The following is a 20,050-nucleotide window of genomic DNA, read 5'->3' on the forward strand; positions in this document are numbered from 1 at the left end:
GGCGCTTCAGCGCGCGGCCGCTCAAGCGCTCGCTTGCAGTGGGCGCTTCCCGTTCCTCCTCCTCCCTCTCATAACGTCGAACACATCCCTTGACCAGCTTCAGAGTTGCCTCAGAACTGGATGGAGAGCACGCTGGAGCTGCATCGACTGGACTACGGCTCACCGGAGCTTGCCAACGTGCTACCAGAAGTGCTCCGTCTGTCCAACGCGATCTTCGACACGGACCCTCACTCAAAATACGCGTCGCTCGAGGAGTGGACACGACGCCTTTCCGCTCCTGGGTCAATCATAGCGTACCTGTCGCCCCCGTCAAGTCCAGCCCACCCGGTCGCCTTCCTGTTCGCGCATCCACGCCGCCACACGCCGCCCTTAGCGGGCGGCGAGACAGACAGCGTGCACGTCTGGCTGGCGGGGGTGCTCCCGGAGAGACGGAAGGAGGGCTGTCTGGCGCGGATGGTGGCTGTGCTGGGGTCTGCGCAGGTCATGACTGTGTGCACGACCCCGGATGCGTACCCGGTGATGTGGAAGTGGCTGATGGGGCGAGGGTGGTCGGTCGAGCGGGATCTGGGTGGCGGAAAGGTGATGCTCAGTAGACGGACTGGATAGCCATTTGGCCCCGAAAGGTTCGTCGGGGATCGGTGCCTCCACACTGCCCGTATGTATGGCTATGGCCGCACAGTTGATCTGGCAAATGTGTCCAACCCCCGTGCGTCCCTCCAGGCCAGCGGCGCAGTTGTCTCTACAAACGATACACACAAGACCAAGTGATACAACGAGTGACGCTACAGACATCCGCAACCCAACCCAGCCCAGACCGGCAGCGACTCACGCAACGGCCGCGGTCTTTTCATCCTCGGCGTCATCCCGGCTCAGCGCGCGCACCGCGAGCGTGAACTCCTCCATCTCGTGCTCGTCGCGCTCGCTCTTCTCCGTGCTCTCGACCGACGCCATGCCCGTGTTCGCCTCGCCCGCCTTCGCGCGCTTCGCCGAGCGGCGGCCTCGCCCGTCCTTCACGCGCGCGGCGAACGGGTCGACCGCGACCTGCGCGTGGCGCTCGACGGTCACGCCGACCCGCACGGGCTCATTTTGCTTGCTGAGGGTGATGTTCCGGTTGATACGGATGTGGCGGTCTTGAGGCTGGATGGGTTGTCAGCTAGCAGCCTGAGGAGGGAGGGGGATATACTCGCCAGTTGGTCGACGTCGATGTCTGTGACCCCGTTCCATGCGTCGCGTAGGTTTGCGCGGGAGTTGAGCATCTAGACGGATGAGATTCAATGCATGGCATGGCAGATGAGAGTTCAGAGAGCGCACAGCTAGGATGGACATCCTGGCAAAAGCAAGCGTCAGTCGGTGAAGCCGAGGACGGACATATTCACGAACGTGTAGACTTGGCCTAGAGGCTGGGACAGAAAAGGAGCGTTAACAACCTGCCGTAGCGTCCGCCCTAGACGATGACGTACAATCGCAGCAATCAGGAACCAATTTGCTGGGAATGTGGTTTTCTGCATTACGCATGAGCTCTGCGAGGACGGGACGACGCGCGATAAGTTAAGGACGCGCGACTCACAAACACGATGATATCTATGAACTACAAGCACAGTTTGGCGCAGGATTAGTACCTGTAGACCATCGAGTTTGCGGAGCGTCACTTACTGAAATCAATGCGTTCAGAAGCGGTGAATGGACGCAAGTGAGCACGAGGCGTCGAATGATCGTGTCCGTCCCTGTAGATGCAGGTCGTTAGTTGGCTAGTCATGATAACGCCTGCACAACTCACGCTTGAAGCCCGTCCGGTGCTTGAGCAGATAGTATAGCAGCAAACCCCTACCAATTCATGTGAGCGAGCGAGCGACACTGACGGTGCAAAAAAGACACGCACGCAATCATGACGTTGACGAATACATTGAGACCAATTGTTGTCTGAATCATAGCTATCCTCGCGTCGAGCGAGATGAGACTTCTGGAAACCGTCGGATGCCCATAAGTAATAGTACGATGCATGAGAAGGCGTGTCACTGACTCGGCCCTGGACTTGTTCGTCAATGCCACGAGGGTCGTGCTAGTGTTCACAAGGGCTATCCCGCTGGCGGCGATCGAGCACAACGAAAGCAGACCGAAGAGGATCCACGACCGGCTGAAGATTCTGACGCGCCAGAGGAAATATTGCTGCACCGAGACGGAGATGCTATGTCGTCCCCACGCCTGTGTCAGCTCATGCGTGGGCGGAAAACGTTGGACTCACAGGGCCATGATGATACCAATGGGGGCCGTGTTCGCCCACGACTGAATCGTCAGCGCCTGGTAGTTCCCGAAATTTTGCACAGAGAAGAACCAGACGGAGTAGATCGACATGCATTCCTGGACCGTGGACATGACAAAGAGGAACGCCACCAGGGACCTATAGACGTGAATTCCATACCTCAACGCGCACGCTAGCTCGGACACTCACTGCGTCGACCACGGATCATGCTTTCGATAGCTCAGGTAGGTGATGAACTGGTTCAAGTCCACGCCGTACAGGAAGGTACCGAGCACAGTTCCTAGCATGACCGGCGCGTAGTACTCCCGCACGCGCAGCTGGCCAGTCGCTGGATCCAAACTGTCAGCCATGGTTGGCTAGCGCCGACACACGCAGAGCGCAAGGCGGGCGAATTCGATGCAAGAGGACAGGGACACGTCGTTCTGGAACTCGGGCTGCAAGGAAAGGCGGGAGAGGGGTATGAGAAGGCGGGAGACTTCACATAAGAACCGCAGCGAATGAAAGGCAGGTGGAGACGGGTTCATAGAGTATCGAGGTGAGTTTTATGGACCCGGTGGCGGGAGCCTCGGAACGAGCATGGAAGAGCGCCGTCCTGAGCGCAATATCTTATCCGCGGCTTCGGCGGGGCCGGCAGGTCATCCAGCGGAAGCGTCGCATTGAGACGTAGCTGCCAGTGGATCATTTCGCGATATGATGTATGTACGTGCAGGCCGGCTTGAAATTGAATTTTGATCTCTTCGGGATCAGCGACCAATGACCTGTCGAAGCTTATCAAGTTCGGATGCAGTGAATTTGTCCGGGAGTGTTTCGTACCGTGGTGACCAAGTGACTGGTAACACTAAAGCTCGTTAAGAAATCCTACCTGACGGTGCTGACGGTTCAAAGCCCGCAATACTGTACGACCTATACCACATGAGTGAGCTCGTGTCCCAAGCTGACCGCAAACTTGCCGTCGACAAGTAGTATAGCGCTGTATTCACGTCGAATTCCAGTTCAGTATAGTCATGTTCAACGCGGGTGCAATGCTTAGCGCTGATGGTGGCAATGCCTTCTATGCATGGAGGAGCGGTTGTCAGCGCCTATGTGGAAGCAGCCATCACATTCTGGCGGAATCGTACAGATACAGAACGCCACTTTGATGTCATTTCGGCTACCCGGGCCTGCGCCCTAAAGGCTAAAAGAGCCTTCTGAGTTCTCCACTCACGAATGTGTCTGCTGGGTATCCCCGTGTTTCGCGTTAGGCAATCAGGGTCCAGGAATAGCAGGTCAACTTTCACGGACAATACTCACCGGACATGCAACCCCTGGTCCAAGTACCGTGTGGAAGTAAATCAGTAGTCACCCGTATGATGACATAGTTCCTTCGGCCGAGATTGGAAAAGACAACGGGAACAACCGTTCACCGGGCAACGACTCGCCAGTCCAACGTCAACCTCAGACCCACTGCAAAACCACTATTATCAAGCTTCGCCTCACGGTGACCGTGGAATATTGACCGCAGCCTTCAGAGTCCTAATTTCTAGATACAGGCTGTATCTAGAAGTTACATCGGGGAAACTTCACAGCCGCGTTGCTGCATATAGGCATGGCCCGCATGGGCAGAAGGGTGCGATCAACATCCCATTGACAGCTCATATAACTGAGAGACGTACCGCTAGTCCTCCTTCACCCAATCCCGCACGAGACCATTGGCCGAGATCGGCGCTCCACTCTCTTTGACCGCCTGCGCGTCGGTCTCTTCCTTCGTCGGTTCAACAGGTTCTGGATGGACACCCCAGCCTTGCATGATGAAGAATATCCTATCGTACACCCGGAGTCAGTCTCCTGCGATGCAGTTGCTTGAGAAGACGATACGCGACGCACCACTTCAGCCTATCCAGCCGTAAAACGTGGAAGAGAAGGACCCAAATCGCTGTATATTATGATGAGCGAGAACCGGTGAAGGTGAGCAGAGGGCACGCACTGAGCTCCATGTAAGTGAAGAACCCAAGCGCGCCTCCCCGCGCGCCGCGCTTGACGAACCGGAGGACGTCCACCCAGAGCTTCATGTCTTTCGGGGCCGGGCGCGCGTCCTTGTCCATCAAGAACGTCAGGAGGATACGCATATCTAGGCGTACGATAAGCGGGTGAGCGCATGATAAACGCCGAGTCAACTCACATATTCCGATGTGGCTGTAGGAGTGGTGGGTGCGTCATTATTCAGTATACGCACAACTCACCATTGCTACTCACAAGTGCCCGCTTTGTGAATGGTCATCTCACATCAGTTACGACCGCGCTAACGAGATACGAAGGGACACTCACACAGTACCTGAACATTTGTCAGCACCAAGACGTCACCGCGCGCGACACACGTAGTGCTCACCAATCGCATTCACATACGAAGAGTTCGTCAACAACACCGACCAGTCCTCCGTCGCGAAGTTCTGGAGGTACAAATTCGGCCGCTGGGTACGCGCACACCGTCAAATCCCCCTCTACCCGCATACACCCCGCGACGGACTTACATCATACGTGTCAGGGAACAAGTCCTCCGGCAGAAACCCGACGTCCGGCTTCTTGAAGCCCGTAGCGAGGACGACCACGTCCGCCGGGAACTGCACCACGTCCGCCCGAGTCAGTGCGCGCGTTACGTTATAGCGGAGGCATACGCACTTCTTCCTCCTTCCCTTCGTCCCCCGGCTTCGACGACCGCCCGCGCACGCTGACCTTGACTCCACCGCGGGTCAAGCCTTGCGTGTCCCCACGAATGTACCGGCATCGTCCTGCACGTATATGGTTCAAGAACTCGTCATTGACGACCTAGTCAAAACCTCAGCCTGAGTCGCTCAGCAGGGTTTACAGGGAGTGATGCGCACCGGAGTGCCCTGGAACAATCCGAGCTGGGCAGGCGTCAGGTGCTCGATTCCGTGGTAGTTCCAGATGGTAATGAACTTTTCCCAGAGGAAACTATCGACGACGGCGACGAGTAAGCACGCCAAGCCAACCAGCCTGCAGGGCGATATTCGTACGTACCTCAGCGGCATTTCGCGCCCAAACGGCTGTGCCGAGATCAACGTGTCGATGATCATGTTCCTCGGGATGATCCACTGTACGCCCACAGCCATCCGTCAGCGCACACAAGTCGACCACGCAACACGCGCATACACGGACCTTGTCCTGGCGCGCGACAATCACGCAGTCCTGCGCGCCCCGCGTCAGTGCCGCCTCCACCGCCTCCACGCCACTGGCACCGCTGCCGATCACCACGACGCGCTTGCCCGCGAGCCGCGCGTCGTCGAGCTCCGACGAGTGCAGCAGCGTGCCCGCGAACGTTTCTTCGTCGCCGTCACCGCCCCCATTACTCTCGCCCTTTCCTTCAGCCTCGTCCTCGTCCTTGATCTTCTGGGTGTGTTTCCTCTCCTCAGAGTCGCCGTCCGTGCCCGAGTCCGTCTTGCTCTCGTCATCATCTCCCTTGTCTTGTGCGGCGCCCTCTAGGGTGCGCGCCTCTTCCTGGCTGTGCGCCCGCCGCGCCTTGATCTCCTCCATGTCCGGCATCCCCGGGAATTTGACCCACTGCGGCTCGCCGCACGTCCCCACGGTCACGACGACGGCGTCGAACACGCCGTCCGCGCCGTCGTTCACAATCCAGCGTGCGTGGCCTTGTTGATACGGGTCGAGCTCGTCTACGGTGTAAGAGGGGTGAACGTGGGCAGGCGGGACGGTTGAGGACGGAGGGTATACCTTCTTGGACCCCGTCTAGCTCCTCGGGTGTCGCGCGTCGGACGGACGTGACGCGGGTGTTGTAGCGTGTGCGGGACTCGAGGTGGTACTCTTTCCATATTCTACGGATCTCTGGTGAAGAGCGACGCGTTACACCGGGGTGAGTCTGCAGATCGGGATGAAGGGGTCGATGTATGCGCACCTGACAGAATCTCGTCGCGTCTGGGAAAGGTGCCGCTCCAGAGTACGCCGGGTGGAAGCGGTAGAGGAGCGAGTTGAGCTGGAGGCCGGAGGTGGCGTTGACGTGCGCCCAAATGCCGCCTGCAAGTGGTCGAGAGGATGTCAGCTTTTGGGGAGCCCAAGCAGTAGCGCACGTACCTGTCGAATCGCTCTGCTCATAGATGACTACGTCGAACCCGTGTGCGATTGCGTGTGCTGCACTCGATACGCCTGTGAGCCCTGCGCCTAAGACGGCAATTCTGCCCCGAGGTTTAAAGTTCTCGGGGGTACTGTCTGAAGAGGCGGATGTAAGAATACACCATGCCGAGGATCGCTTGGCCGCGCAGGAAGGTGCGGACAAAAGCGCACTCACCGGTTTGAAGAGCCATATGATGACCAGCTCGACCAAGACGTAGAACGCGTCGAAGAGTAGACGTACGACGCGAGCGGGAGAAAGGAGCGTTTTGAGGTCGCCTTTGCGCGCAGCGCTGAATGTGTTGTGGGCAAAGCGCGATGCATTTCGCTTTTCCGTGGCGAGAGCAGACATCATGGTCTGCGGTGCTCGTTGGTTGGCGTTTGTGGGAAGGTCTTTATGGACGAGCTGTTGGACAAACACTTGTTCGCGTTGGCCATTTCAGCACAGGTCGCTGTGGGGCAAGCAATCACATGCGGGGCTGCGCGACGATGGGCGGCGAAAACGCGTGACGTCATCCCTGTGTCGGTGGCTTGCAAGGTCTTAGGTGACGTAGCGTGCCATCCACGATGGGACGAGGCAGGCAGTTGCCACAGTACTTACTGTACAGGACGCGCGTAGTAGACGGGAAACGGATATAGCCATCACGAGACAACTATGAGTGCTTGAGTATGTAGTTGTACGAGTCAGGCTGTGTACCGAGGTCCGACATGCGTCCCAAGCACAACTGATTACGTCAGCATGTGGCGTGTCGATACGGAGGCAAGTACTATATAGTACTATGATAAGTATGTCGTCTAATTATACGCACATGTACCACTGTGGTACCGATACTACATATGTCGTTCTTTCCCTGCTCTAAGAGAACCTGCTCGACGCAAGACTTGAAGCCCGTGATGATCTACAGGAATAAAGCTCGGCGTTCACGAGTGTACGTCAACAGAGTTCAAGTTGGTTTCTCTTGACATCGCGGGGTCCATCGACTGTGCTTGAAGCGTGTCAACACGCTTATCGGGAGTCGACGAAAGGGATGACCGCTCTGTTATCTCCGCCGGATACTCCCCCTCCTCGTCAACGGCACACATCAACTCGCCAGTGCGGTCCAATACGTCTTCCGAATCGTTGATATGCTCAGCTATGGATCCGCCTAGCGTGCGCAGTGTGTCCGCGAACCGGATACCAGAAAATGAAGGCGAAGTGGAGGCGGTGTCAGGTAGGAGGGAGACCTCTCGGAGGTTCAAGAAGAACCTAGAGAGAAGGATGGTGGTGAACCTGGATACTGGTCGTTAATTCGACGACCTGCGCCAATGAGAGTGTCCGTAACTTACACGTAACAGAAATCGGCGATCTCCAATATAGGCTATGCGAGTTGTGAGTCAACCGCATATCATATTGGCGACGTGCTCACGTTAATCGCGCTCAGCACTGCGGTGACGATGTTCACTGCGAGCAGCACACTGCAGGTTGACCACGTTGGTTAGGTAGTAGCGAAGCGAGAGGTAAACGCACCAGAAGTACGTAGTACCTATGGACCGAGGCGATTCACATGACGTTTGAATGAAAGCAGTAGGGCAAAAATGTTCAACACCTCACCATCTCTGAGAAGAAGTGAAGTGATAGACGGTTGCATCTCGAGACCGCGCGCAAGTTTCTTGAGGCCATACGTGTTACGCCACGTTTGAAATAGGACGAGGGAGTCCGCGGCGATGACACAGACACGGGTGAGAGTAACGACTAGGCGCGTAAGAGGTCAGTAGTTGCGAGCACCATCCAATGCTATGATTGCGTACGCCTGAGTTCTCCGTGAGAATTCTGACGATGATGGGTATCAGCGACTATTCACGTACTGGAAATATGTGGCGTCCGACATGGTTGTATCGGCTTGCGAGACCTAGTAGCTATCTGTCGATTCGAAGTTCTCTGCTGACAGCAGAGCGGGTACGTACGATGTTGGTTGCTATAGGCACAAGTGACAAGGCCATCGTGGCCAACGGTGTCCGTTTGTTCCGCCCATTAATCGCGTACACACGCAATGCCGATATAGCTAAACGAAGTGAGATGACGATTCCGGGCATCAAACTGAGCTTCATACCTCCCCAAATGAGATAGAGGGCACAGATACTGGTAGTTTGCGTGACTTCTGCGATGTATCCACTAGTTTGTAGTTAACAACGTAAGCCTCGGTGTCATAATGCTGCTGTCAAACCTCTGTATGGGCCATCAGCTCAGAAATTGATTTTTTCAAATGAAAGTGTCATCACCTTTCCAGAACCCCACGGAACGATCTCCAGTAGGAGATAGACCATCGAGCAAATATGCATACTGACATAGAGAGCGGGCATGAAGAGAAGCTTGGGTGCACGCCTCCAGACCAGATTGATCTCTTGGTCGATGGTTAAGACTCGCTCATAGAAGTACAGGGCTGGGATGCAATTCGAGTCGGCGTTAGAGGTTCGTAAGGCTACTAGTATCGAGATAGCATGGGTACTGACTGACAGCCGCATTGACACAATAGTTGTAGACGACGCTGCAACGATGAGGAGTCAATGGACGCCGAACAGAGACCTAGCGATATTTATGACTTACTACGATGACATGGTGGCCAATTCCTCTAGCGGAGAAAGATAGCACGGTGTACTCTAGCTCCTGCGCCTTCCAGGTTATATAAAGGGCTTCAACAAGCGCTACGGCCAAAAGAAGTCATGAAGGGAAGATTGCACATGTCAATCACCAGTATAAGCTCGGATTCCTGCAATCTGTCTGTCGATGCTGATTCGTGGCGATATTAAGCTTCAGCAATGAATCGAGGGCTCGTGATACGGTACCCGTGGACATTCCACTCGAATATACGTGTCGTGCTCTTGCATTTCAGGACATACTTACTCACCTAGTGATTCTGTCATTTCCTGGAGAGGTCAGAGACCCCGCGCGAGGCTGTGTGATGCTGGTACACTCGCGTCAGTGACTGACTCCAACGAAGCGTGATGGAGAACGATGTTTCGCTGACAAACAGAGGCCTGACGCTGAGGCGGCCGGCGGCGGCTGGTGGCCGCAGTACTGCCCAGACCCTAGTGCTCCGTTGTCGGATTGCCAGTGCGACTTGCTTCGGAACGCTCATGAAGCCTTCGGGGTATAAAGGTCACAGTTAGGACCATTGCAGTCATTGACCGACGACTCCCTCGCAGGCTGTGGATACAACGGAACACATTCAATTCAGCACGGAACAATCACAATGTGTTGGCGCACTTACCTCAAACGACTGTGCTGTATATCTACGTCGCTCGTCGGACTGCTGTGCAAGTCAAGTGCAAGTGGGTGCATGTCGTTAACGCGTTCAAGTTAGCAGAGCGCTTGAGCACTGGCACTTGCTCAGATCGGATCGGTACGAATACGTTGGCGCTTACCGCAGCTACGGCTGCCCGAAAGTCCGAGTCCGAGCTAGACGTTTCGCGAGATATCGCGTCCGAATCGCGAACTTTCTGCTACTTCGTGTCCTCACTAGCTCGCACAATACTCACTCAATGCGCTTTGGAATGATAATGAGTGTTGTGTAAGCTAGTGAGGACACAGTGAAGTAGCAGAAGGTCACGTCTGAGTCATGGTGCGCGATGGCACGATCATGATGCTAGGCTAGCGCGAAACGCCTCAGACTACTAAGTACGCAGCCGTAATCGAAACGCCTTATATCATGCGAGAATAACATTATCATCACTACTACTATATATTGTCCAATTACACGTGTATGTCCAACTGTGGTACCGATACTAGAGGCGTTGTCCTTTTTCTGTTCTAAGAGAACCCGCTAAATGCAACTTGAAGAAGCGCATCACTGCCGTCTACAAGATTCAAGTCTGGCATGTATATGTGTACGTCGACAAAGTTTGGTTTCTGGACATCGTGAGGTCCATCGACTATGCTTGAAGTGTGTCAGCCCGCCCCTGCTGATCGAGGCTCGACGCCGAAAGGGATGGCCGTTCTGTTATCTCCGCCGGATACTCTCCCTCTTCGCCAATATCAAGCACGGACACGCCAGTGTGGTCCAATCGGTCTTCCGGATAATCCATATGCTCAGCTAGGGATCCGCCTAGCGTGCGCAGCGCATCGGCGAAGTGGAGACCAGAGCGTGTAGACGGAGTTGAGCTGAGCTCAGGTAGGTAAACGACCTCTCGGAGATTCAAGGAGAACCTAGAGAGCAGAATGGTAGTAAACCTGGAGTACGGTCGTCAATTAAAAGGCGCGCATCGATGAGGCTCTGTCACGCACACAAAACAGAAATCAGCCATCTCCAATACAGGCTATCCAAATTGTGAGTTGACTCAGCATCATAATGGCGAAGTGCTCACGTTCTTCACGCACAGCACTGTGGCGATGATGTTGACTGCAAGCAGCACGCTGCGAGTCAACAGCATTGGTCAGGTAGGACTTAGCAGAGGAAGTCATAAGCCCCACCAAAAGTACGTGGTACCTATGGACCGGGGCGAACCGCATGACGCGGACGGCTTAGCCAAGTTGGTAGAGAAATGACGCTCGGAAACTCACCATCTCTGAGAAGAAGCGACGTGATAGAGGGCGTCGTGGTGAGGCCGCGCACTAGTCGATTGAGGCTATATGTATTGCGCCACGTTTCCAATAGGACGAGCGAGTCCGCAGCCATGACACCGACACGGGTGGCAGCCTCGACTATAATATGCGCAGGAGGTCATCCACAGTTAGTACGCGCATAGCGATATATGATGAACGCATACCGCTGAGTGCCGCTTGACCGCAACAGCAAACGTACTGGGGATTCATCTGGGTTGCATCGACTAATGAAAACTAGCAGCTAATTGTCAACCTGGAGTTCTGTGTTAAGAGCAGAGCGGGTACGTACGACGTTGGTTGCTATAGGCACAAGTGAAAAGGCCATCGTGGCCAACGGCGTCCACTTTTTCCGGCCATTGATCGCATACACACGCAGTGCCGATATAGCTAGACGAAGTGAGATGTCGATTCCGGGCACAAAACTGACTGCATACCTCCCCAAATGAGATAGAGGGCACAGAGAATGGCAGTTTGCGCGAGTGATGCGATGTATCCACTGTGCGATTCCCGTAAGCCGCGGTGTCATCAGGTAGTGGAGTGCTGGCAGACCTCTACGGGTAATCAGATTGAAATCTGATCCTACTGAATGAGAGTGTCATCACCTTCTCAGAACCCAACGGGCGATCTCCAGTAGGAGATAGACGATCGTGCAAACGTGCATACCGTTGTAGAGAGCGAACATGAATAGATTCCTGGATCCACGCCTCCAAATCAAATCAATCTCCTGACCGATGGTCAGGGCGCGCTCATAGAAATACAGGGCTAGGATGTAGCCCGCGTTAGGAGTAAGTATCACTGGCGAGATAACTTAGCATGGATACTGACTGATAGCCGCATTGACACAATGGTTGGCAACAACACTACAACGATGAGGAGTCAAAGGAAGCCAAACAGATTTAGCGACATTCGGAGTGACTTACTATGATGGCATGGTATTGAGTCGATGCCGTTGAACGGAGGAAGGTACTGCACAATATACTCCCGCAGATCGGTTTTAAGGAGTTTCAACACGCGCTATGTGGTCAACACGAGCTCCGAGGAGAAGAAGGGCGATGTCAATCGCCAGTGCGCCACAGCGCGGCCTGCCCACCCGCCGGTGGTGACCTTAATACACGATGTTCGAGCTTCAGCAGTGGGTTGAGGGTTCGTTGTACGGTACCTGCGGATGGTGGCTCGAGTATGTGACTCATGCTCGTGCATTTCAGAGGTATCCATACTCACGAAGTGATACATATATTTACTGCGAATCTGGGAGTACCGGCGCGAGGCTGTGCAATGACACGTAGACGCTTGGGAACTCGCGCCAGTCACGGTGACTGGCTCGAACCGACGCGTGATGGAGAACGAAATCGTACCAACGCAAAGGCCTGACGTAGAGGCGGCCGCTGGCGGCCGCATTATTGTCTGGCGGTGCTCCCTTGTCTGTGTGCCAGTGGGACTTGCTTCGGAACGCTTATGAACCGGGATGTAATGGCACAGTGAGAGCCATTGTCGTCAACGACGACCTCTGTAGATACAACGGAATATATTTCGTTCAGCACGGTGCATTCCAGATACGTTGGCACACTTACCTGTGCAGTATACTTACATCGCTCGTAGGACAACGTCGCGGTGCTGGGCAAGTCGTTAGCGCTTGCCCGGGTCCGATCGGTACGAATACGTCAGCGACGAGCGTTCACCGCCATCGAATTACCAGGATAGTTTAGCCAAAGTTTAGCTACACAGATCTAGAGGACACCACGCGGATCGTCGATTACATCTCCAGAGCAGTGGTCTCTTGCAGCACGCGAGTCGGGATCAGTACTTATTCGACTGTGTAGATCTTCAGCCAAGCGTACAGGAACCCCGCGCGCGGCGCCGTAGTAGGCCCGACGCGTCGGGTGTACTAGTTTCATACCCATGCATACACGCGTTGAGTAGCAGTGCGTTAGTACGATCTATCGTCCTCACGACCTGCTATTTGCCTGCTATCTCAAGCCCATAAAAGTGCGCGCCCCACTCGCATCGCAGAACAATGGAAGGTCGACCGGGACCGGAGTCCTTCTTCCGCTATCATCGACAGCCACTGAAGACCGTCTACCTCGTCTGCTATGCACTCTCCGCCCTGTGCGTCCGCCTCCCGTACTTAGACTACGTCGTCGCCGCTGTGATACCCGCGCTGCGCCCCCGACGGACGTGGTCCATGAAGCGAGCGTTCATGGTACCGCTCATGCGCGTAGGCATCGCGCCACTGGTCATGGTTGGCTTCTCCGCGGAGCAGGAGCCGGAGGACGTGATGCCGACAGCGAAGGACGAGGAGAACGGGTTGGTCGCACTCCCGCCGGTCGAAGATAGGTTCATCATGGGCGAGGTGAAGGAGATCGCGGAGCTGAACGGTGTGAAGGCGAAGCGGACGTTCGAATACTGGTACAAGTCTGCGGACGTGCAAGGAACAGGGACCCACGAGGCGAAGGACGATGAGCTAGTCTATCTGAACTTCCACGGTCAGTCGAGAAGATCGCTTAGAGTGGAAGTGAACTCATACTAGACGTAGGGGGCGGATACTGCATGGAAACCCCCAAACCCAGCGGCATGGCTGTCCCGCCCGTCTGCAGCGGCCTGCTCAAGCATTGCTCCCGCATATCACGTATCATCTCTCCCGCCTACCGCCTCGTCTCCTCTCACCCTTTCCCGACCAAGAACCCGTTCCCCGCCGCCCTCCTCGACGCACTCGCAGCCTACCACTACCTCCTGCATACCGCGGGGTTCCGCGCGGAGAACGTCATCGTCAGCGGCGACTCCGCGGGCGGGCACCTCGCTGTCGCGCTCCTACGCTACCTCATTATAAGCAATTTACCTGAGCTCCCCGTGCCCGGCGCCCTGCTGCTCATCTCACCCACGATCGAGTGGGCGCTCACGCACGACTTGTACGGTTCATCCTGGTGGGAGAACCAAGCGATGGACATGTCGATGCCATTCTTAGCTTCGGAGTACACCGCGAGAGGTCTGGCGGGTAAACTCCGCGCAGATGCGATCCGTAGGAACGCGTGGATTGCGCCGGCCTCGCGCGACCTGCCGCAGACGGAAGACCTGTTCGTGGGCTTCCTGAGGACACTACTCGTGCGTGGGGAAGCAGAGACACAGAGGGACGCAATGCGAACGTTCCGGGATAGGCTGGTCGGAGATGTGGGAGAGGAGAATGTCACCTATAAGGAGCTGACGGACGTGTCGCACGACGTGATCGGGACGCCGTGGGACGACGAGGACAAGGTGCTTACCTTCAAGATGATAGGTGCATGGACTCAGAGCTTATCTATAGCTCATTTGAGCAGCACATACCGTGTCGATTGGGTGTACACGCCTCGAATTGTACGACGTGGTGCATATTCAAGTTGCTGCGACAGAGACGCAGCGTCACCACGTGGCACCATAAGAAACAAGCAAGGGGTCGTTTGGCGCGGTTTCTCCGAGCCCCAATGGCGGTCATATCGCCCAGACTCCAGCCAATCTGGCGAACGTGACGGAGGAGGAGGAGGAGGAGGATGGGCTCCATATTGTTTGCCCGAGTTGGGTATGAGTGTAGGTTGTCAACTCTGCTTGCATTCCGCGCAAGACGCGTTGTTTGGTATTCTAAGCGAAGCGAGGCACGAGCGTCGCGTAGAAGTGAGTCTACGCATGCAGGAGGAGATTTAGGCGTGCATCGCTCTCCTCTGCGCGCCCACTCGGACGACCGCTCTCGAAGGCTCCGCGGCTGCTACGCCCTTCGAATAGCTCTCGTTTTCTTCCACTAAGACTACACCACTTGTAGCTTACAGGAAGGGGACTATGGTACAACCTTCGCTCATCAATCCCGATGGCGACGAAGAGCCGGATTATGTGAGCAACGACCAAATGATTGTACCACTCACAAATGCGTGGAGGATGGTCAACACAGAGTCGTAGTCTCTGTCTCGCAAGCTCGTCCGACATGAGCATCCAGCTGAGCGAGCAGCGGTTGCCATTGTGGACTGTCCGACTCCGAGTCCTTCGACCGCCGCCCAGTGCTCCGTCACCAGCGCTCTCGCTCACTGGTCGCCGGGCGGGACCAACCCGCTGAGTTTCTTTCATGCTGCACGCAACACGCTTACACTGGCTCGCGTCGGCACGAGCATCGCTAGCTCGTGTCATGCACACGCGAGTCAGGCTGGAGGCAACATGCTTACACTGGACGCAGTATGCTTCACTGGCTCGTGTCAGCACGAGCTCATAGCCAGCGAGTGTCACACACGAGTCAGGCTGGACGCAGCAGGCTTACACTGGCTCGCGTCAGCACGAGCTCATAGCCAGCGAGTGTCACACCGGGTCAGGCTGGACGCAGTATGCTTACACCGGCTCGTGTCAGCACGAGCTCATAGCCAGCGAGTGTCACACACGGGTCGGGCTGGACGCAGCACGCTTACACTGGCTCGTGTCGGCACGAGCATAACACGCTCGTGTCATTCACTGCACACGAGTCAGGAGCATGCAGCAGCAGCACACTTACACTGGCACTGGCTCGTGTCGGCACGAGCGTAACGAACTCGTGTCATCCACTGCACACGAGTCAGGCTGGACACACCGGGTTCGATGAGCACGACACGGCACTGCTCCTCCTAGGGTCAGCGGAGCGATGTTTGCTTCGCGGCGCCCATCCGGCGGGACTCTGCGAACCGGTTGATCAGCAATACGGGTCATTGGCGTCATCAGTGTTGGACACTGGCTCACAGAGCATGTACGACGAGGCTCGTCGGCTTCTGGACTGGGGGTAACGGCTTCGCCGCAACGCGCCGCCGTACTCGACGTCTTCATATTGGGTATTGCGGCTCACCCGTTGCCCCTCAGGTCCAGGCACACTCTTCGAGTCGGGCAGCCCTGCGGGCTGCGCCCCACACCGCCAATCATTCCCCTCTCGCTCTCTTGCAACTGACCATCCAAGCTCACTCAGTAATAATGAGGCGGGCTGCTGGTACGCCTCGCTTCACACGTGACCGTCATATCCGCCACGCCGGTCATCGTATCCCAGTGCATAGATACTAAGTACTGTTGACGCATTTATTACATGGGCGGCGATGCCACGTGCAAGGGATTGAAAGTGCTCAGTTCACCGCCGGACTTGACGCAGACTCGGACTTGATGCAGACTATGTATTAACGTATCCTCGACCTGACGGCCCCCCCTGTGTTATCAGAACCCACGCCCTCTCAATTGACCGCCAAGAAGCACGATGTCTACGGCCTCTGCTATGTCCCACTCATTGGACTGTGGCGATGGAAAGTCCGATACCGTTACATATCCGAGTCAATACCCTCAAACGCAAATCATCGATGTATTGTACATTCGGTCATTGTTCAAGCGCAACGCATCTGAGTCATGGCAGCGACCATGAGTCAATCCAGACACTCGATGTATTGCCGTCACGGCATAGGGCTCCACAGACCAAGGTTTGCATATCCGCACTTCGAGGTAGACAATTCCTGATAGAAGTGATTCTCACCTCGACGTTCACTTCGTCAATGTGGTTGAGAGCCTCCCCACGTCCTCGTCACCTCGGATCAGATGATCCGCCTTCAGCGGGCTAGGAAGGCGATGCCGAAAAACGTCTGCACACAAAGAATCGTACTCAGCCCTGCCTCGTCTACCTCTGAACACAGGAGGGCTCGCTCACCTTATACGCTCCGCTGCATTCAAGCCACCATCCAGGATACACTAACAATACCCCGAGCAGACCACGGCCGTAGCCACTTACCAACTACATCCTCGATCCTCCCGGCGGTGACATCCATGTCCGTCTTGGCCCCGATCTTCGAGCCGTACAACTGCATCGTCACTCCAGCAAACCTGACCGTGTCGAAGCAGGATCGGTCCATCACCTCGTGCAGGGCCCGCAAATCGGTTTCACGACAATTTTGGCATCATCGTCGAGCATGACCCAGATGGTGAACCCGATGTGCTCAAGCTGGTAGCTATGCACTGTAGAGAGGACGCCGTGCAACTCGTCCGCTGCTTTGGACCAGTCATCGAGCAACAGACCTCCCATGATAACGCCGGAGAGCGTGATGTCCAAGCGTCGCAAGGCGGTATTCTGCTCAAGATTGCCGTGAGGGTCTGCATTGTGTCAGGTCGGTGTCGACGTTTTGAGCAAGAAGTACAGTGACTTCTTACATGAAGTTTTGCCACGTTCGGTGTATCGAGTCAAGCGTGCTCCGGCAGCGACGAGAAGCCTGTTGGCCGGCTCAATACTCTGTGATGAAATACTCGGTGAAAATCCCCCTCCGCACTGGACAGTCATCTCCTCGAGCGAGGTACAGATCCCTGAGTCCACGATCCAGTCCATGATCATCCTAGATTGCATCGCGCCCCGAACTAAATCAACTTCGAGACGCTGCAATTGCAAGTCGGACTGCGGATGGTTTATAATGGCTCCCACAGAGTTGGCAGAACCCAGCCGAGTGAAGTTATTGCCGTCGATAACGAGTTCCTTGAGGCGGGGAAACGAGTAGACGATACGACGCAGCTGTGAGACGTTGTCAAGGGTGCAACGGGTCAGGTACAACGATCTGAGGGTCTTGAACTGCGAGAGGGCGAGGAAGAACTTGGACGCAAACGGCATGGATCGCAGCGGCCCCTCAAGCCGCAGGACCTGCACACCTGGCACTATATGGCCGAAAGCAAGCGGCAGCGATTGAAGGAAGCCACGAGTCTTCCCCCTTTCTTGTGCGGATGGGTTCTTGGTATGCGTGGGCTTCGGATCCGATTCGGACGCGACGAGCATACGGGTGGATGCGAGAGAGTGCATGACTCGTGGAGACGTGCGGGACTGCTTGAATAGCATGTCGAAGCTCGCGCGGTTGCGGATCTCGACGACGGAGTACAGGTTATACATGGCTCGGGGGTACCACGCTGTGCAGACCAGCGCCGCAACAGCTAGCGTGGGCTGATCCATCGCATCGACGATGGCTTCGAGGATCTCCAGTGGGATACGAGCAGCGAGGTCTGGTGGCAAGATGTCGAGAAAGAGGACGTCGTTATCCCATGCATCTTCATGCCATTCGCTCCATCCGTTTCCTTCGAATTCGTCCTGACTACTACGATTGGTGTCGCTCCATCCGTTCTCATCGGACTCGTCTTGACTACTGTGATCGGTGGCATTCCATTCGTTGTCATTGGAGTCGTCTTGACTACAACGATCGGTGTCGCTCAATTCGTCCCACCGTCGACGCCATGCGTCCTTGGAGGAAGACGCGAAGAGCTAGGCGAATGTATCAGTTGATCTCGCACGTCGATGAATCACGAAAGATGGACTGACGTGAGTTCTGGTCCCAGACGACATCCCGCTGCAGTCGACGTATGTAGTATGCGACACACAGCTTGAGGGGAGGGTAGAGGAGCAATATGGCCAGCTCGCGCTCAGGTAGCCAAGGTGCCTCGAGGGGGCCGCAAGGCTCTGTCATAGAGTTTAATAGGTCGCTCGCGAACCTTGGGTCAGCGGTGGCTCGTGCTGCATTTAACAGGTCACACGCGTGGTGCACCGACGTATGCAGTGCTTGTGCAATTGGTGTCCCCTCCGTATAGTAAGCGGGAGAGCTCGTCGGATAGCCTGTGAACTACAGTCCAGGCGCGACACAGTAAGAAGGGCATCACACGTACCTCGAACGGGTTGCCATGATGCAAGAGCGACGTTAGGGCTGCGGACAGGAGCGGCGATGATAGCTCGCTTGGGACGTATGACGCTAGTGCGTGCGTAGGAGAGTACTTCTCTGGGAAGAATCATGAATGTTGACTATGATTTGTCAAGGTGTGAACTCGTTCGGCGTACCATTTTCCGGCACAATATCGTCAAGGCTCACGGTGTCTACGGCCTCGGTTCACCGCACTACTCAGTCCGCACGCCCACTTCCCGGTATTCGTTGGCGACGATGCCGTTCTTGGAGCTTGAAGCTTGACTTCGGAGTACACCGCGAGGGCCTCGCGGGTCAGCTCTCCGCATGCGCCATCTGCACGAACGCGTGGATCGCGCCGGCCTCGCGAGACCTGCCGGAGACGGTGGGGCTTCCTAAGGGCACTACTCGTAGTCGGGGACGCTGTGACACCTAGAGGGATAGCATGCGGACATTCCGAAAAGGTTGTTGGAGATGAGGGGAGGAGAAGGTCGCATGTAGGGAGCTGGCAGGCGTACACGATGTGATCGGATGCCGTGGACGACGAGGACTAGTTACCCACCTTCAAGATGATAGGTGCATGGGCACAGCGCGTGTAGCTCAGTCGATCGGTGCGTCTGGCATGGAAGCATGCTTGCCACAAAGTCTGGAGGCGGAGACGGAGATGGTGCTTGAGATGGTGGTGTAACTCAGCTCGAGTCATGCAGAGAGGCAGACAACTTACCTAGCCACGCATGCCTGTGTCTCATTCATCTCATCCTGACCGGCTAGCGATTGCAGAACCGCTCCCCTGCCTTCCGCGACGCCGAGTCTTCTTCCAGCGGCGACCAGTTGGCTAGTAGACCATTGCGTGTCGCCGCAGATCCAGCTGCGATTCAGCTTTCACGCGTAGTGGAGTCAAGTCGCCGACTAATAAGTCCCAAATGCGAAGACAGACGGTGATACACTTGAGTGGAATGCGGACTTGGAGTCGATCTGCGGCCTAACTAACACTCGAGAGCAGCAGTGAACTCGGAGCAGCTAAGGTTGAGCTTGATGGCCGGTGATTACACCACCGATCTTCCTCCTTACTTGCTAGGCGACGCATGACCCACAAAGACGACAACGCAAAGTAATTGCAATAAGCTTGTAAAGAGAGAGGAGAGGAGGAGGGGAGGAGGAACCATGGCGTCGGCCAGCGGTATGTACGGATCACGTGTTCGACAGGGCCGCGTCGAGAGGAGCTGCAGCGCCTGCCCTCTTGAGTCTCGACAGTCGCCCAATCCTCGCCTCACTAGGTCCTCTCATGCTCTCATGCAATACGATTTTACTGTTTTGACGACGAACTTGCGCACGGTGCACTCTGTGAGCGCGTCGTACACGCTGCCGCTCTCGGTTTCCGCCAGTAAGACTCGGACGACATACCATGTATGCACGGTGTGCCTGCCTACAACCTCGACC

At 55.8% G+C, this 20,050-nt stretch overlaps 9 protein-coding genes across 9 annotated transcripts; 2 read left to right on the top strand and 7 right to left on the bottom strand.

Annotated features, from left to right (window-relative positions):
* Positions 1-52: 52 nt before the first annotated feature.
* B0H18DRAFT_1037845 (uncharacterized protein) lies at positions 53-1,009 on the top strand. Its single transcript, XM_048030416.1, has one exon. The coding sequence runs from the start codon at positions 121-123 to the stop codon at positions 604-606; it is 486 nt and encodes a 161-aa protein (XP_047887799.1). The 5' UTR covers positions 53-120; the 3' UTR covers positions 607-1,009.
* On the bottom strand, positions 826-2,610 carry B0H18DRAFT_1124126 (uncharacterized protein; the record flags this gene model as incomplete). The annotated part of the gene is made up of 12 exons (XM_048034798.1): positions 826-1,130; positions 1,184-1,256; positions 1,312-1,327; positions 1,381-1,400; positions 1,461-1,502; positions 1,568-1,588; positions 1,654-1,724; positions 1,778-1,824; positions 1,880-1,960; positions 2,021-2,185; positions 2,243-2,398; positions 2,450-2,610. The coding sequence occupies 12 exons, from the start codon at positions 2,608-2,610 to the stop codon at positions 826-828; spliced, it is 1,158 nt and encodes a 385-aa protein (XP_047887800.1).
* A 923-nt stretch (positions 2,611-3,533) lies between these two features.
* Positions 3,534-6,822, bottom strand: B0H18DRAFT_1037856 (uncharacterized protein). Its single transcript, XM_048030417.1, has 13 exons — positions 6,551-6,822; positions 6,165-6,475; positions 5,984-6,092; positions 5,414-5,925; positions 5,276-5,349; positions 5,119-5,209; positions 4,916-5,062; positions 4,768-4,857; positions 4,626-4,707; positions 4,224-4,367; positions 4,124-4,172; positions 3,913-4,059; positions 3,534-3,833 (listed from the first exon to the last, which is right to left on the bottom strand). The coding sequence occupies exons 1-12, from the start codon at positions 6,729-6,731 to the stop codon at positions 3,915-3,917; spliced, it is 1,935 nt and encodes a 644-aa protein (XP_047887801.1). The 5' UTR covers positions 6,732-6,822; the 3' UTR covers positions 3,534-3,833; positions 3,913-3,914.
* A 324-nt stretch (positions 6,823-7,146) lies between these two features.
* Positions 7,147-8,123, bottom strand: B0H18DRAFT_63204 (uncharacterized protein). The gene is made up of 5 exons (XM_048038860.1): positions 7,968-8,123; positions 7,884-7,899; positions 7,783-7,831; positions 7,703-7,734; positions 7,147-7,646 (listed from the first exon to the last, which is right to left on the bottom strand). The coding sequence occupies exons 1-5, from the start codon at positions 8,002-8,004 to the stop codon at positions 7,298-7,300; spliced, it is 483 nt and encodes a 160-aa protein (XP_047887802.1). The 5' UTR covers positions 8,005-8,123; the 3' UTR covers positions 7,147-7,297.
* Positions 8,124-8,222: 99 nt separating this feature from the next.
* B0H18DRAFT_63176 (uncharacterized protein) lies at positions 8,223-9,122 on the bottom strand. The gene is made up of 6 exons (XM_048038858.1): positions 8,961-9,122; positions 8,867-8,901; positions 8,636-8,796; positions 8,467-8,528; positions 8,321-8,418; positions 8,223-8,265 (listed from the first exon to the last, which is right to left on the bottom strand). Exons 1-5 carry the CDS (start codon positions 8,969-8,971, stop codon positions 8,388-8,390), a joined length of 300 nt encoding a protein of 99 aa, XP_047887803.1. The 5' UTR covers positions 8,972-9,122; the 3' UTR covers positions 8,223-8,265; positions 8,321-8,387.
* A 930-nt stretch (positions 9,123-10,052) lies between these two features.
* B0H18DRAFT_1037872 (uncharacterized protein) lies at positions 10,053-10,751 on the bottom strand. Its single transcript, XM_048030418.1, has 2 exons — positions 10,638-10,751; positions 10,053-10,583 (listed from the first exon to the last, which is right to left on the bottom strand). The coding sequence occupies exons 1-2, from the start codon at positions 10,655-10,657 to the stop codon at positions 10,286-10,288; spliced, it is 318 nt and encodes a 105-aa protein (XP_047887804.1). The 5' UTR covers positions 10,658-10,751; the 3' UTR covers positions 10,053-10,285.
* Positions 10,506-11,983, bottom strand: B0H18DRAFT_63190 (uncharacterized protein). Its single transcript, XM_048038859.1, has 10 exons — positions 11,876-11,983; positions 11,781-11,815; positions 11,558-11,717; positions 11,390-11,451; positions 11,245-11,342; positions 11,120-11,189; positions 10,914-11,054; positions 10,824-10,839; positions 10,696-10,766; positions 10,506-10,559 (listed from the first exon to the last, which is right to left on the bottom strand). The coding sequence occupies exons 1-9, from the start codon at positions 11,884-11,886 to the stop codon at positions 10,697-10,699; spliced, it is 663 nt and encodes a 220-aa protein (XP_047887805.1). The 5' UTR covers positions 11,887-11,983; the 3' UTR covers positions 10,506-10,559; position 10,696.
* Positions 11,984-12,675: 692 nt separating this feature from the next.
* Positions 12,676-14,627, top strand: B0H18DRAFT_1138485 (Alpha/Beta hydrolase protein; the record flags this gene model as incomplete). Its single annotated transcript, XM_048035609.1, has 2 exons — positions 12,676-13,438; positions 13,489-14,627. Exons 1-2 carry the CDS (start codon positions 12,970-12,972, stop codon positions 14,625-14,627), a joined length of 1,608 nt encoding a protein of 535 aa, XP_047887806.1. The 5' UTR covers positions 12,676-12,969.
* A 1,827-nt stretch (positions 14,628-16,454) lies between these two features.
* On the bottom strand, positions 16,455-18,723 carry B0H18DRAFT_958771 (uncharacterized protein; the record flags this gene model as incomplete). Its single annotated transcript, XM_048042727.1, has 7 exons — positions 16,455-16,552; positions 16,699-16,790; positions 16,823-17,057; positions 17,115-18,201; positions 18,259-18,286; positions 18,429-18,549; positions 18,600-18,723. The coding sequence occupies 7 exons, from the start codon at positions 18,721-18,723 to the stop codon at positions 16,455-16,457; spliced, it is 1,785 nt and encodes a 594-aa protein (XP_047887807.1).
* Between the last annotated feature and the right edge of the window lie 1,327 nt (positions 18,724-20,050).

The sequence above is a fragment of the Fomitopsis serialis genome (assembly GCF_022376445.1).
Source record: "Fomitopsis serialis strain Sig1Antser10 chromosome Unknown B0H18scaffold_115, whole genome shotgun sequence".
Taxonomy (NCBI): Eukaryota; Fungi; Basidiomycota; class Agaricomycetes; order Polyporales; family Fomitopsidaceae; genus Fomitopsis; species Fomitopsis serialis.